Source organism: Leucoraja erinacea, chromosome 20 (genome assembly GCF_028641065.1).
Source record: "Leucoraja erinacea ecotype New England chromosome 20, Leri_hhj_1, whole genome shotgun sequence".
NCBI lineage: Eukaryota > Metazoa > Chordata > Chondrichthyes > Rajiformes > Rajidae > Leucoraja > Leucoraja erinaceus.
Window position 1 is genome coordinate 6839539 of NC_073396.1, and position 16651 is coordinate 6856189.

General features: G+C 43.1%; 1 protein-coding gene across 1 annotated transcript in view; it reads left to right on the plus strand.

Annotated features, from left to right (window-relative positions):
- syngr3a (synaptogyrin 3a) overlaps positions 1-13137 on the plus strand; it is a 40267-nt gene extending 27130 nt beyond the window's left edge. Inside the window, 4 exon segments of the mRNA XM_055651111.1 lie at positions 2327-2497; positions 2499-2562; positions 8762-8907; positions 12257-13137. Coding sequence (XP_055507086.1) covers positions 2327-2497; positions 2499-2562; positions 8762-8907; positions 12257-12448 — 573 coding nt within the window. The 3' untranslated portion in view covers positions 12449-13137.
- The last annotated feature ends 3514 nt before the right edge of the window (positions 13138-16651 follow it).

Genomic DNA, 16651 nt, shown 5'->3' on the forward strand with positions numbered 1-16651 from the left:
GCTATTAAACTCAACTCAAACAAAACTCTGATCATTAAATAGCCCATTGCGCTTTATCTGTTTATTTATATGTGTCTATATATATTCATTGGTGTATGGTCACACTGATCTGTTCTGTATTTATTTATGTCTACTATATTCTGTTGTGCTGAAGCAAAGCAAGAATTTCATTGTCCTATCTGGAACACATGGCAATAAATTCACTTGAATCTTGGGAAAAGGGAATCTGAGTTTTTCTGACAGAGGGTGGTGTGTATATGGAACAAGCTGCTAGACCAGGTGGTAGAGGCAGGTAAAATAACATTAAAAAGATAATTGTTTGGACAGCTATATGGATAGGACAGATTTTGAACAATCTGGATTGAATGCAGGCAAATGGGCGTCATAGTTGGCATAGAAGTGTTGGGCCAAAGAGCCTCAGTATTGGAGTACGAATCTATCAAATTGTGCAGGTGATGGGTTTCAAAGATCTTCATGCATTTGAGCTCGATTCTGCCCAGCAATGATTTTGAGAAGGTTTAGTAACGGAAACATGGAGAAAGTCACAAGTATATTCTGAGGGCTGAAAATAGCAACTGACTTTTTCTCAGTATCCCGATTTCCAAATGATCAATATTTTCTGCCAATATTGCTGCATAACGGAAGGGAAACAAATTGGTTAATGTCTGTGTTTGTGTCCCCCTCACCCCCCCCCTCCCCCCCCCCCCCCCCCCCCCCCTGGTGCCCCCCCCCCACCCCCCCCCCCCCCCCCCCCCCCCCCCCCCCCCCGACCCCCCCCCCCCCCCCCCACCCCCCCCCCCCCCCCCCCCCCCAGCAGGACCAGACCCCCCCACCCCCCCCCCCCCCCCCCCCCCCCCCCCCCCCACCCCCCCCCCCCCCCCCCCCCCCCCCCCCCCCCCCCCCCCCCCCCCCCCTCCGCTGGTGCCTGTCGCAGGCAGATACCCAGAGAAATAACTGAACAATTATGGAGGAGCAAGTGGTTTACAGTCTCCCAGAGGAGGCTAGGTATCTGTTTCGTTATTAGTATGACTCATGCCTGATTCTGCAAGAACGGACTGTTACTGCAACCTTCTGACTCTCAAACCTCGAGCACAGTTGGAGTTTCAAAATAAGCCTTATATCCCGCTAATGTGATCAGTTATGTTTAGATTCCTGTGGGGCTTTCTGGTTTGGATTGTGGATTCATCAACCTCAAAATGGGCAGACAAAATCTCAAAGCAACTTGGGAACGAGTGCTTGGGAAATAGAACACTACAGCACGGGGAACAGGACCTTCGGCCTACAGAGCCTGTGCTGAACATGATGCCAAGACCAACTCTTATCTGCCTGCACATAATCCATATCCTTCCATTCCCTGTATATTCATGAACCTAGGGCGGTGCAGCGGTAGAGTTGCTGCCTTACAGCGCCAGAGACCCGGGTTCGATCCTGACTAAGGGGGCTGTCTATACGGAGTTTGTACATTATCCCCGTAACTGCATGGGTTTTCTCTGGGTGCTTCAGTCTCCTCCCACACTCCAGAGACATACAGGTTTGTAGGTTAATTGGGTGATCGCTGGTCGATGCGGACTCGGTTGGCCAAAGGGCCTGTTTCCGCATTGTGCCTCTAATGACTAAAGTCTATCAAAAATTCTCCAGACCATGCTCTGACGCATCCCAATAAAATCCTTTATCTGGCTCGTCTGTAGAAGTACGTGAGGGTTGTTGGGGACATGCCGAACTCCCGAAGCCTAGTCTAGTGTATACGGGACAAAAATAAACACCCCAAAACCCCATCAATCTGGGGATTACATCATTTAAAATGTGTTTCATTGAGGGCTTTGATGCAGTTTAGTGCAGTAATGGATCCTGGATGATCTGGATGGTCTGCTCACTAGTCCATGCCGATCAGCGATCCCCGAACACTAGGACGTTCACAATCCTACACACTAGGGACAACTTACAATCTTTACCTAAGCCAATTAACCTACAAACCTGTTCATCTTTGGAGTATGGGAGCAAACCGGTGCACCCGGAGAAAACCCACACGGTTACACAGAGAGCGTACAAACTCCGTCCAGACAGCATCCGTAGTCAGGATCGAACGCGGGTCTCAGGTGATCTAAGGATTTTTGATTGGAACTGTTATTGTTACTGGAAACTTCTGACTAGAGGGATATGGAGAGAAGGCAGGATCGGGGTACTGATTGTGGATGATCAGCCATGATCACATTGAATGGCGCTGCTGGCTCGAAGGGCCGAATGGCCTACTCCTGCACCTATTGTCTATTGACCCATAAAGCTCTCAGATCTTTACATTTACACACTGTCATTGCTTCTTCCACAGGTATTCTCTATCGTTGTGTTTGCTTCCATAGTGAACGAAGGCTACGTCAATAAAGGCAACAACCAACTTTACTGTGTCTTCAATAAGAATGACGATGCTTGCAACTATGGCATTTCAATTGGGATCATGGCCTTCTTCATTTGCATCCTGTACATCACCCTGGATTTCTACTTTCCCGCAGTTGAGCAGCATAAAGGACAGGAAACGCGTTGTAATGGCAGACCTGGGACTTTCAGGTAAACACGCTGACGACTGCAAAAAGGGAAAGGCTTTGACTGTTTCTAATTATTAAGTTATAAGCACCTCCCTATATCCAATTACACTTCTCACTAAAGATCAGCCATGATTCAATTATCTATCGTTCCCTCTCAACCCCATTCACCTGCCTTCTCCCCATAACCATTGACACCCATATTAATCAAATATCTGTCAATCTACTGTCAATATCCATTGACTCTGTCTCTACTGCCATCTGTGGCAATGAATTCCACAGATTCATCACCCTATGACTAAAGAAATCCCTCATCTCCTTTCTAAAAGTACATCGTTTTATTCTGTGGCTGTGCTCTCTGGTCCTAGACTCTGCCACTAGTGGAAACATCCTCTCCACATCCACTATCCAGGCTTTTCACTACTCAGTAAGTTTCAATGACGTACCCCCTCATCCTTCTATACTCTAGCGAGTGCAGGCTCAGTGCTGTCAAATGCTCAACATCCGTTAACCCAATCATCCCCGGAACCATCCTCGAAAATCACCTCTGGACCCTCTCCAACGTCAACACATCACTCCTCAGAAATGGGGCCCAAAACTGCTCACAATACTCCAAATGCGGTCTGACCAGTGCCTTCTAAAGCCTCAGCATTACATTCCTGTTTGTAAAGAATTATTTGAAATTCCTCTCCACCCAACATGTATGGAAAATAGACACAAAATGCTGGAGCAACTCAGCCGGACAGGCAGCATCTCTGGAGAGTAGGAATGGGCAGCGTTTCGGGTTGAGACCCTTCTTCAGACTGATGTCGGGAGTGGGCGGGACAAAGAGTGAGCGCCCACTCCTCTGACATCAGTCTGAAGAAGGGTCTCTACCTGAAATGTCACCCGTTCCTTCTCTCCAGATATGCTGCCTCAGTGTCCCGCTGAGTTACTCCAGTACTTTGGGCCTAACTTCGATTTAAACCAGCATCTGCATGCATTGATAATAAGTAAACTTGCAAATGATTCATTTTGTATTTGCATGGCATTAACAGCTCTATTTTTAGAAAGTTGTGTTGTGAAGTAATAATCTCTGACTTGCCAAATTTGACGGCACTGGGCCTGTACTCACTAGAGTTTCGTAGGATGAGGAGGAGTCCTCATTGAGACTTACTGAATAATGTAAGGCCTGGAGTGAATTAGGAGAGGATGTTTCTACTAGTGGGAGAGTTTAGGAACAGAGACCATAGCCTCCGAATAAAAAGACGCACCATTGCAAAGGAGATTAGGAGGAAAATCTTTAGTCAGAGGGTGGTGAATCTGTGGAATTCATTGCCACATAAGGCTGTGGAGGCCAAGTCAATGGATATTTTTAAGGTGGAGGTTGACAGATTCTTGATTCGTAAGGGTGTTGGGGATTATGGGGAGAAAGCATGAATATCAAGTCTGCCCTCAATCTCTGATGTTGCAGAGAAAACAATTCAAGTCTACCCAACCTTTCCCTATAGCTGCAACATACTAATCCATCATCTTCTGACGCTCCAGAGTAAACAATCCAAGTTTACCCAATCTTGTATTTAGTTATTTGATCTTGCTATTAGGTCTATTTTCCTGGTGTGCGCTCTTGTGTAGATCCTGGTACACATAGTTGGTCTGGGGCAAATAATTTGGGATGAGCAGAACAGGAAGGAGCTGAAAATGTAGACACAACGAACTGCAGATGCTGGAATCTTGTGTAGCATGCAGGTAGCTGGAGTAACTCAGCGGGTCAGGCAGCATCTCTGGAGGACTTAGATAAGCAACATTTCAGGCCGAGACCCTTCTTGAAAAGTATCTGCCTCGGAAGGAACTGAGCTTGCTGGCAAATACGCTAATGAGTCCAGACAAGGGTGGCACGGTGGCGCAGCAGTACAGTTGCCGCCTCACAAGGCGTACAGCGCCAGAGACCCAGGTCCCATCCTGACTTTCTGCGAATATTGCTTCATAACAGAATGAAAACAAATTGGTTAATGTCCCTGCCCCCCCAACCATCGCAGGGGGACAAATAACTGAACAAATATGGAGGAGCAAGTGGTTTATAGTCTCCCAGAGGAGGCTAGGTATCTGTTTCGTTATTAGTATGACTCATACCTGTTTCTGCAAGAGCCGACTGAAAAACCTTCTGACTCTCAAACCTCGTGCACAGTTGGAGTTTCAAAATAAGCCTTATATCCCACTAATGTGATCAGCCCTTTTAAGATTCCTGTGGGGCTTTCTGGTTTGGGTTGTGAATTCATCAACCTCAAATGGGGCAGACAAAAGTCTGAAGAAGGGTTTCGGCCCGAAACGTTACCTATTTCCTTCGCTCCATAGATGCTGCTGCACCCGCTGAGTTTCTCCAGCATTTTTGTCTACCTCAGGCAAAATCTCAAAGCAACTTGGGAACGAGTGCTTGGAAAATAAAACGGTACAGCACAGGGACAGGCCCTTCGGCCTACAGAGCCCGTGCCGAACATGATGCCAAGACCAACTCTTATCTGCCTGCACATAATCCATATCCTTCCATTCCCTGCATATTCATATACCTAGCGCGGCACGGTGGCGCATCGGTAGGCTTGCTGCCTTACAGCGCCAGAGACCCCAGGGTCCGATCCTGACTGCGGTGTGCTGTCTGTACGGAATTTGTACATTCTCCCCGTAACCGCGTGGGTTTTGACCAAGATCTTCGGTTACCTCCCACAGCCCAAAGACATACAGGTTCGTTGGTCAATTGGCTTGGTATAAATGTAAAATGTCCCTAGAGTGTGTAGGATAGTGTTTGTATGTGGGGATCGCTGTTCAGTATGGACACGATGGGCCAAAGGGCCTGTTTCCACTCTGTATTTCTAAAAAGTACCGCTGATCCCGTTGATATCTACTAAAGTAGGTAAAACAAAATGGAGGCCAACATTTATACAAAGGGACCACCTTATATATGGCACAGCACTGCATCAGAAAGATGAGATTTGTGCTGAGTACCATTTTTACCCCATGGTTTTAGAATTTTCACTTACTTTAATGCAAACTGCACTTTAAGGTGCTTCCTTATTTTGGAACCAAAGAGTCGTGAAGTGGAATGTTCCTGTTCTGTTAATCTCTGTATAGTCATCACTGTTAATTAAAAATCAAAATTGGGCGAACTGGTTGTCACAAGAACCAATGCAAATAGCGGCACCTTTATACAATGACAATAGGAGCAAGTTTCATAAGTTCATTAGCCATATGTGACAATACCCCTGTAATTTATGCACATGAGCTGTGCTCATTCTCGCACATGCTCAGTAAATCAGTCAGTGACCTTTGACTTGGAAATTAATCATTCCTGTTTTTGATTCCAACATGAGTGTGTGTGCAGCCATCTTTCTCTGTACATTATGTACTGGTTTACTTATTTTATAAGCAGACAGATATCAAAACATCATAGGAGAAGAATTACGCCATTTGGCCCATCAAGTTTACTCTGGCTATCATGGCTGATCTATCTTTCCCTCTCAACCCCATTCCCTTGCCTTCTCCCCATAACCCCTGACACCCGTACTAATCAAGAATCTGTGGATCTCCACTTTAAAAATACCTGAAGACTTGGCCTCCACAGCCCTCTATGGTAATGATTTCCACAGACTCACCACCCTCTGACTAAAGAAATTCCTCCTCATCTCCTTTCTAATGGTACAGTACATTCCTTTATTCTGAGGCTGTGCCCTCTGGTCCTAGACTCTCCCACTAGTGGAAACATCCTCTCCACATCCATTCAATCCAGGCCTTTCATCATTCGGTCATGGGTTTAGATTTGCCTCGAAGTTCAAATTAGATATGCTTTTTCTGAAATTCAATTCCATTTACTTCAAAAAGACTTCCCCAGACATATTTAAGGCAAGAAGGGAAAGATTTATAAGGGACAAAAGGGGCAGGTTTTTCATACAGAAGTGATGGGGATATGGAATGAGCTGCCAGAGGAAGTGGTAATGTGGTTTTTGAGAGGCCCTGTTCTCTCCCCAGTTACCGCATTTCTCTTAACAAACGTGTAAATTTTATTTGGATTGTCCATAATCGTATCTGCTGGAGCTGCCTGAGAACCCCATTTTGCCCACCTGACTTTCTTCATCCTTAGGCTCCCTCATCCCCAACATCCCTCACAGGAATGCACTTGATCCCAGCTGCCTATACCTGACCTCTGCCTCCTATTTCCTAGCCAGAGATGATGTTACAGCTGTGCTAAACATCAGTAAAACCTAACCTAGGTTACAATTTTGGTAACTACATTTGGATAAGAATGAGACAGCATCACAGGGAATGTAGAGATATATTCGAATAGACACAAAGTGCTGGAGTAACTCAGTGGGTCAGGCAGCATCTCTGGGGAACATGGATAGGCGACGTTTCGGGCCAGGACCTTTTTTCAGACCGATTGAGGTGGGGGAAGAAATGTGGAAGAGAGATGGGCAACAACAAAGTCAAAGTCTGGCAGGTGGATACAGGTGAGGGGGCACATTTGGTTTGCGTCAGAGGTTATGGGGAGATGGCAGGAGAATGGGGTTAGGAGGGAGGGATAGATCATAATGATATAAAATATAATATGTTATTACTAATCTTTAATGTTTTATGTGTCATTCTTAATTGTCACTGTACTGTTACTTGCTAGCGGAGCACCAAGGCAAATTCCTTGTATGTGAACATACTTGGCCAATAAACGTATTCATTCATTCATTCATGGTTGAATGGCGGAGTAGACTTGATGGGCCGAACGGCCTAATTTTAATCCTATCCCTTACGATCTTATGACTGGCAGATTGTTGGACAAAGCCCAGAGATGAAAAAAGACAAATAGTGTGAAATGAGGAGATATGGTCAGAATTCAGATTCAGATTCAGATTCAATTTTAATTGTCATTGTCAGTGTACAGTACAGAGACAACGAAATGCAGAAGAGGTGCAAATTATGAACCCAGAGCAGGGAATATTGGTGGAAGGGGACAGGGGGGGGGGATGGGAATGGGAGAAATAAGTGTGCATCCAGTTGGGCCACTGGGAAGAGAAGAGAAGAAAGGAGGGGGAGGGGATGGTGGGGGGGGGGGGGGGGGGGGGGTTTGGGGGAGAGGTATTTGCAAGTTAGTTACCTAAAATTGGAGAATTCAATGTTCAAAGCGTTGAGCTGTAATTCACCCAAGCGAAATATGAATAGTTTTGTTGTGTGCAAAGTTGTGCTTGGGTGGTATTGTTTAGAGCAGATTTGCTGAAGGAAAAGTCAATATGCATATATTTATATGGTCTTGATGGTAAGTATGAACCCTCCACAAATACCGGAAATATGTGGCTTGCTCATTCTGTTCTGTTTTAATAACAGATTTCAATTCTTAAATTCCAATGGTGGGATTAAAACTTGTATTTTACTAGATTAGTATAATCCTTTGCATAACCAATCAAGTAACAAAATCCTTTTCCAGTATATTATCCCACGTAACATATTATCCTTAATTGAAATGCATCGTTCTTTTGACATACAATCTACAGAAGGATGTTTTTTAATTTTGACAAAAAATATGACAATGGCCCAGGCTTTTTAGTGAATCCAACAGTGCCTCATTCAGTGTAGGAAGGAACTGCAGATGCTGGTTGAAACTGAAGATAGATACAAAGTGCTGGTGTAACTCAGCGGGTCCGGCAGCAACTCTGGAGAACATGGAGAGGCGATGATTCGGGTCGGGACCCTTCTTCAGACCCGTGACACATCAGTGTCTTATCCCATTGGCCAGCATTCCCTCCCCATTCCCTGTGCAACTTAAATCATCCTATGAGAGTTAGGGTGAAGAAATGTCCCGACCTGAAACGTCACCTATCAATGTCCGCCAGAGATGCTGCTTGGCCCGCTGAGTTACTCCCAACACTTGTGTGTTTTTTTTTCAGATAACATCCTTGGTTTTTTTTAATCTTTCCAGTCCAATGAAGAGCAGTAACCTGAAGCTTTTAAAAACAAAGAACTGCAGATGCTGGTTAAAAAGGACACAAAGTGCTGGAGTAAGGAATTCACCAGATCATGCAGCATCTCTGGAGAACATGGATCGGTGACGTTTTGGGTCGGGACACTTTAACTCATTCTCACCACAGATGCTGTCTCACTTATCGAGTAGCTCGAACAATTTCTGTTCTTGTTACTGACTTAATTACATATGCATTTTTATTTTTTTTGCTTTTCACTTATTGTTACCCCTTCTGAATCTGTTTCAGGGCTATGGACGTTCTTGTGGTTTGTAAGCTTCTGTTTTTTGGCAAACCAGTGGCAATACACTCCATCAGAAAACCTTCCTCTCAACCAAGGTGCCGATGCTGCTCGGGCTGCTGTTGCCTTCTCTTTCTTTTCCATTCTGTCCTGGGTAAGTACTTCATGGTGTTTCCCACAGGGCAGCACTGTGGCGCAGCGATAGACTTGCTGCCTCACGGCGCAAGAGAGCCCAGTTCAACCCGGACTACGGGTGCTGTCTGTATGGAGTTTGCACGTTCTCCCTGTGACCGCGTGGGTTTTCTCCGGGTTCCTCCCACATTCCAAAGACGTGCAGGTTTGTAGGTTAGTTGGCTTCTGTAAATTGTCCTTAGTGTTTGTAGGGTGGAACGAGCGCACTGGTGATTGCTGGTGGGTGCAGATTCGCTGGGCCAGAGGGCCCGTTTCCACACTGTATCTCTAAACTAAACTAAATTAAACACTGAGTGATTTTGAACCCAAGTTAATATTGAATCACTTGCATCTAATATTCCAGTCAAAGTGTAAAAGAGAATAAAAGCCAGGACAAAGAAAAATCTAAATGCTTTGGCCAAAATGTTATGCCATCGCCTTCTACAATGATTAAAATGACCTGGGTTTGATCCTGATCTCGAGTTGCACATTCTCCCTGCGGCTGCGTGTTTTTTTTTCCAGGTGTTCCCATATCTTCCCGCATCCCAAAGACGTGCGGGTTTGTAGGTTAATTGGCTTCTGTAACATTGGTGTGTCGGGAAGGGATAGGGAACGTTCTCCCCGTGACCTGCGTGGGTTTTCTCTGGGTGCACCGGTTTCCTCCCACGCTCCAAAGATGCACAGGTGGGTCAAATGACCTGTTTCATCACTGTATCTCTAAACTAAACTAAAAAGAGATGTGGTGGATATATATATATATATATATGAGCTGCCAGAGGAGTTAGTTGAGGGAGTTACAGTAACAACATTGAACAGGAAACATTTGGAGGGATATGGACTAAATGACGGCAGGTAGGAGAAGCGTTGATGGGACATTTTGGTCGGCATGGGCAAGTTGGGCCGAAGGGCCTGTTCCCATGCTGTAGGACTGTGACTCTAAAAGGAGTATCAAACTGAGTTCCATGCATGTTTGTATAGAACAAAGATTCCAGGTAATTCTATATCAAATACATTTTTTTAATGAATTTATAAAATTTGCTTAATTCTGTCCATTTTTTTTGCAGGGATACTTGTCTCTCTTGGCCTTCGACAAATTAAAAAATATAGGTTTTATTGAAGATGTCCAAAGACTGGTTCTTCAGTCTTCGCCATCTTCACCAGTATAAACCTGCCTCTGTGTCTGTTAACAAACTGACTCTGTTTCCCATTCACATTCCGATTTTAATAACATTAACAGAAAGCATTAAATTATTTATAATAATTTATTTCATCTTGCACTCTAATGAGTGCAGGTAATTTGGTGCATAATATTAACTCTAACCGAAGCATACACATATCGTCTCTGCAGAATTAATCATGTAATACAAAGCTGGTCTTTCTGCAGTGACATCTTGTATGCATAAAACACAAAGCTAGCCGTGTTAGTATTTCACAATATAGTGTGGAATTTGGGACTCATTTTAGCTTCAGAGAAAAATAGCAGACAAGAGATTATTTTCAATTTATATTCATGATTTGTTTAAAATAATTCCTACAAAATTGATATCATAGCAAGCAGAAATGGCCAACAATCTTGAATGTAATGAAATCAAGTGTTTTATGTCCTGTAAATTAGTTTATTTTGACATCATGTTCAGCACAGACGTTGTGGACTGAATGGCCTGTTCCCGTGCTGTACTGTTCTCTCTTCTATAGATTAGTTTATTTTGGCATTATGTTCGGCACGGATGTTGTGGACTGAATGGCCTGTTCCTGCCTTGTACTCTCCTGTGTCTATAAATTTGTATAGTTTAGTATCGTATGTTCGGCACAGACATTGTGGACCGAAGGGCCTGCTCCGTACTGTTCTGATCTATGTTCTCAATGTAATCAGAATTAGGATATTAAGTACATTAAATTAGCTAATATTAAAATGTGAAGCGTAATAAAAAGGAACTGCAGATGCTGGTTTATACCAAAGATAGGCACAAAATGCTGTTTAACTGGGTCAGGCAGCACCATTTTCTCCAGAGATGCTGCCTGACCCGCTGAGTTACTCCAGCATTTTGCTTCTATCTTTACTAAAATGTTGGCATCTCTGTTTCCACTTTATATACCTTAGCAAACAAAGTGTAGCTTAGTCAGGAGTAAAATATAACAAAAAAAATTCTGTGTGACAAAGAAAAGAGCAAAATTCATTTGTATTTTGTGAGCCGACATTACCATCTTTTGGTGAATTTATTTACATTGCATGTGATAACCTCTCTGTGATATAGAACACATTAATTTTTCATTCAATTCATTCAATACAAAGAACTGAGTCTCTTTGCGTGCAACAAATCCTTGCTTGCAATTTCAATATGTCACGATTCCCATTACAACCCAAAATTGACCCAAAAATAAATGAATTTTAAAACAATTTCTCACAGGTATAAATATGGTAATGAATAACTAAGTGAATTTAGAGAGAAGTAAATCTTGGGACATGAATGGTGAAAATAAATTGCTAACTTGTAAACTTCATGAAATTATCCAAACCTTCTACCTACGGTGAGAGAATGATATGAACATTAAACAAAAATTCACTGCGTGCATGCGTGCATGTTGTAGGTTTATTATTGTCACATGTACCAAGGTGTAGTGAAATGCTTTGTTTTTCATGCTATCCAAACAGATCGGATAATACTGTACATAAATACAATCGTCAAACTCCGGCACAAGATTGAACACCTAAAGTAAACAAGGAACGTTACAGGAATATCTGAACACTATTATCTGCACAGGGAGCGAGCGGGGCCATCGGAGAACGAGGAGGGTCGCGGGAGAACAAAGGGGGGGGACCCGGGGGGGAGGGGTGCCACAGAGATCGATGGGGGACCCAGTGTGTGGCAGCAAGCAGTAGATAGGACAGTTTGGTCTTTTTCTTGCCTGTGGCGTGCACAGCCTAAAGTTGTTGGACAACTTGTTCTATTTGAACTTATTTGATTGTGCACGCCAGGTTGATTGCATTCGTCGAAACAGAGCGGACCACGTGAAGGTTGCAATCTCCCACCCCGACAGTCTGGTGAACTTTTGTAACTTTGATCAGCGCTTGTGTACTGCCTGGTTGAGGTCTGCTACATGGTTTTACCAGTTTATACGCAAAACAAAGCATTTCACTGTACCCAAGTACAGGTGACAATAAATTATCATTGAATCAAAATCCGAATATGGAATGCGGTTTTGCAAAGAGTAGAGAGACTGAACTAACATAGTCTATTAGATTAACTGTGTTACTGATGTGTTTTGCCTGATTATCATACACTAATAAGCATAACTCTATATTTTTGTTCCTTTAATGAATCTCATTAAAGGCTGGTCTTACCTTCAAGGCGTGGCAGAGGTACCATTTGGGAGCTGACTCTTCCCTCTTCTCTCACGATCACTTGGACGCTGGCAACCCTCCGTACAGTGCTGGGATAGAGAACACGGAAACCTTTCAGAGCCCTCCATTTGCTGAAAACCTGGGGACAACGGCCAAGGGCTACCAAGTGCCGTCATATTAGAGGCCACAGGTCCTCCTTGTCATTTCAAAAGTACAGTTTCCCTTTCGTTGGCCTAGATAGATTTCTAATCCAGCCTATCAAACATCAAATCTGCTCACTGTCTCAAGAAGGGTCCAGACCCGAAACGTCGCCTATTCCTTCTCTCCATAGATGCTGCCTCCCCCGCTGAGTTTCTCCAGCATTTGTCTACCTGCTCATTGTCCTTTGTCTCTCCTCCAGCCCACTCTAACACATTCCACCTAACGCATTGGCAATTCATTCCATGGGGTCCTGATCAACTGCACGAACTTGCAAACAATTTACATTTTAAAGTGTTTGCAGCCACTTTCCCCCACAAAAGATTTGATGTTTGACTCATTAAAACTGAAGCCTATGTAGGCCAATGGAAAAGGGATATTGTGGTACAGTCTTAATTTGTGGTGCAGTGTGGATTGTTCACTGGTTGAGTGAAAGAGTACTAAAGTGCTGTCCAAGATCATTAGGCTTTTCGTGTGCTAAACTGATGCTGGGTAAAACTTTCTTTGGCTAATAATGTAGTGTACTCACTATATTAGTGGTATTGTCATTCTTGTATTAATACGTAGAATATAAGTTGGAAACAGTCTCTTCCGACGATAAAGAACTTACTCAGTGTTTTTCGGAACTCTCTTCTTGTTTGGGCTCTCTGTGTGAACTCATGATTCACAATTCCACATGATGTGCTGGATTTTCTAGTGGCGTATAAAGCTTTAACTTGTCAATGCTCAGAGTTAAGTGGGGATGTGATTTTTGTCTGTATTCCTGCCGTCTGATTTAACTGTGCATAGCTGCAAAGCAATTAAAGAGATGGATGGAGCAACTTGGGGAAAAAAAAGGTCAGCTGAACTTTTGAATTGGTACTATGGAAATATTTTAAAATACTGTTTTATACATGTGATTGCAGATGTATATGATTGATTAGAACTTTACTCAAGTGGTATTGGTTGTGACTTTAGTGCAGCCTGGCTGTTTCTATATAACCTAAAGTTTGTGTGTGTGTGTGTGTTTTTTGTACAGTAATCTCATTCTTATAGTAGGTCTGTGAATGGAATTGTCCGTGAATTTGATCATAATTAACCTGAAGGGGGAAGTCACCATTGCAGAAGGTCTTTTAAACCTCTTTCATCCAGCTAATCTATTCTTTGAGCTTTCGGGTCCATGCCAACAAAGTATGCTGGACTAAAAATAAGGGAATGTAATTATAACAATGTTAAAACAGTCTAAAGCATCCCATATCCTTTTGTGATTGTATGTATGTATGTGTGACCAGTGGGATTAAGTGTATACGTAATATGTGAACGTTAACCTTTCACCAGCATAAAACCTTCGTAACAATTTAACAAAATGGTGCCAGGGGAAGAAAAAGTGCAATTTTTTTATATTTTGTTTCGGTGAGCAAGTCAATTTAATGTCACAAATACATGATTGAGGCAAGATAGATTCAAACAAAGTTACTTCAATATCATCAATGGTACAAGTTTTTGAATTTAATTTTTTGTGATCACAGATGTGCCAAACGTTTTATAAAAGCTAAATATGTGGGCTGGTGAGGTGGAAATGTTTTCCCCTTTGATGGTATGGGGATTTATTTCAAAGAGGAATGGAATACAGTCAGTGGATATATTCAATCATGCGCTGATGGGCGAATTGGCCAGTTTCTAGAAATGTAGCAATATGCTGACCAATTATCCAGAGAAGATGTCTTGTGAGAAAACAAACTTGGTTCCTCCTTTATTGTTGAAAGGTTGCAAGTGGAGGGTTTAAAATAATGTTAACGTTACAAGATTTATTATAGATTCTAAATAACCCAATAACAAAAACACATTTGCAATGAAAAACAGTTGGCAAGTGGCAGACTATTAATACAGAAAGGGACAAATTAAATAACTTCTTCTTAAATATGCATTCATTTTGTTCTTGGGTAAAATAATAATTTTGATGTGCTAAATTAGCTGATAATAACTCTTCTGACACATACTGCTGAGTCTTTGTTTTGCAGAGAAACAAACAGTGCCTTTTTTAATTACTTTAACAGGACCAAACTTAGTAAAGAGGAGACACAAGGAATTGCAGATGCTGGAATCTGTGCAAAATATAAAGGGCAGGAGTAACTCAGTGGGTCAGGCAGCATCTCTGGAGGACATGGATAAGTCTGAGGATATAGGTTCAAGTCTGAAGAAGGGCCCCAACCTGAAATGTGGCCTATCCACGTCCTCCAGAGATGCTGCCTGACCCGTTGAGTAACTCCAGCTCTTTGTGTTCTAAACAATCAACACCCGTTTGACTATGAGAATGATATGTAGGGGGCATGGGGAGTGTGGGTTGAGAAAGCTCTGCTGAATCTGTAGGTTAAGATGAATGGTTTTAACAATATAGCATGAAGACCACAGCTTGCATAAGTTTGTTACTGTAACTGTTAACACTTGTTACTTACTGCCTATTATGCCTCCTGGCACGTAGGGCAGCAACGAAGGTCCTCCACTCAGTAGTGTTGATTCCTTCAGTTGCTGTTTCCGTAACATATTTGTTTTACGAGACAGGGTTGTTAGCCCTGTGCTCGACCTCCAACCTGGAGGACCAGTGGATCGCTCTTCGTCTCGCCTCTACCCTTCCACCTGTCCAACATGGGAGACCCTAACAGGAGACAAATCTCCCGCTGGCATAGCTCTAGGGGTCACTGAGACACACAAGCTCCCCGACCACGACAAGGTTGCAATCCAACGGGAATTTAACACTTGTATATAACAGTAATAACCCTTGTTTGTAAGAGAAACAAACTAAGCAGCACCTTTTAACCTGTGCTTACAAACCTGTAGTGCTGTTGCAAGTAAGAATTTCTTTGTTCCATAAGACAGAGAAGCAGAATTAGGCCATTCGGCCCATCAAGCCTGCACCACCCTTCAATCATGGCTGATCTATCTGCCCTCTCAACCAAAGATCCTAGAGGAGCTCCTCTATAATCCCCATTCTTCTGCCTTCGTCATGCAAGCTTTGACACCCTTACTAATCAAGAGCCTATCAATTTCTGCTTTAAGAGTACCCAATGGTAACCTCCACCACCGTCTGTGGCAATGAATTCCACTGATTCACCACCCTGGGACTAAATGGATCTCCATTCCATTACGGAACATATAATAATTAAACACTCTTGACTCTTAAATCTTTAAAGGCAATAACATTGAGTATTGAATATAGGAGTTAGGAGGTCATGTTACAGTTGTATAAGACATTGATAAAGCCATACTTAATTGCGTTCAGTTTTGGTCACCGTTATAGGAAACTTGGTTATGGTGTTAAGCCGGAAAGGGTGCAGAAAAGATTTACGAGGATGTTGTCAGGATTCCAAGGTCTGAGCTATACGGAGAGGTTGAGCAGGCTAGGACTTTATTCCTTGGAGCGCATGAGGAGAGTTGGGCCGAAGGGCCTTTTTTCCCCACACTGTATGTGGAAAACTCTATGAATGTAACATGCGGAAAATTAACATAGAATGGTAGCCACCCAGAAGATTGCTTATTCAACCCCAAAGTATCTGTGTTAGATGTTTCAAAGAGCCATCCACTCAATCCACCTACTTCCCCCACAACCCTACAAATATTTATCCTCAGACACAAAAAAAGCTGGAGTAACTCAGCGGGACAGGCAGCATCTCTGGAGAGAAGGAATGGGTGACGTTTTGGGTCTCGACCCATTCCTTCTCTCCAGGGATGCTGCCTGTCCCACTGAGTTTGTTCAGCTTTTTGTGTTTATCTTTGGTTCAAGTCAGCATCTGCACATATATATCCTATGTGTAGGAGGAAATTGCAGATGTTGGTTTAACCCGAAGATAGATACAAAATGCTGGACACAGCGGGACAGGCAGCATCTTCTTCTTTGAAGACGGGTCTTGACCCGAAATGTCACTCATTCCTTCTATCCAGAGATGCTGCCTGTCTCACTGAGTTACTTCAATATTTATCCTGTTCCCTTTTTGGAAGGTACTGCAAGTGAGGGCAAAATTAACATTTCCCAATTGCATATTCCTCCCCCCTTGTGTCATCTTTTCAACGTTATCAATTTTGTTACCGCTGTCTCCTCTGTTAATAATCCACATGACACTGGAAACAGTTTTTCCTCATTTACTGTATCAAAACGTTACAAGATTTTTAACACCTCTTCCAAATATGGCCTTCTCTGTTTTGGAGAGAA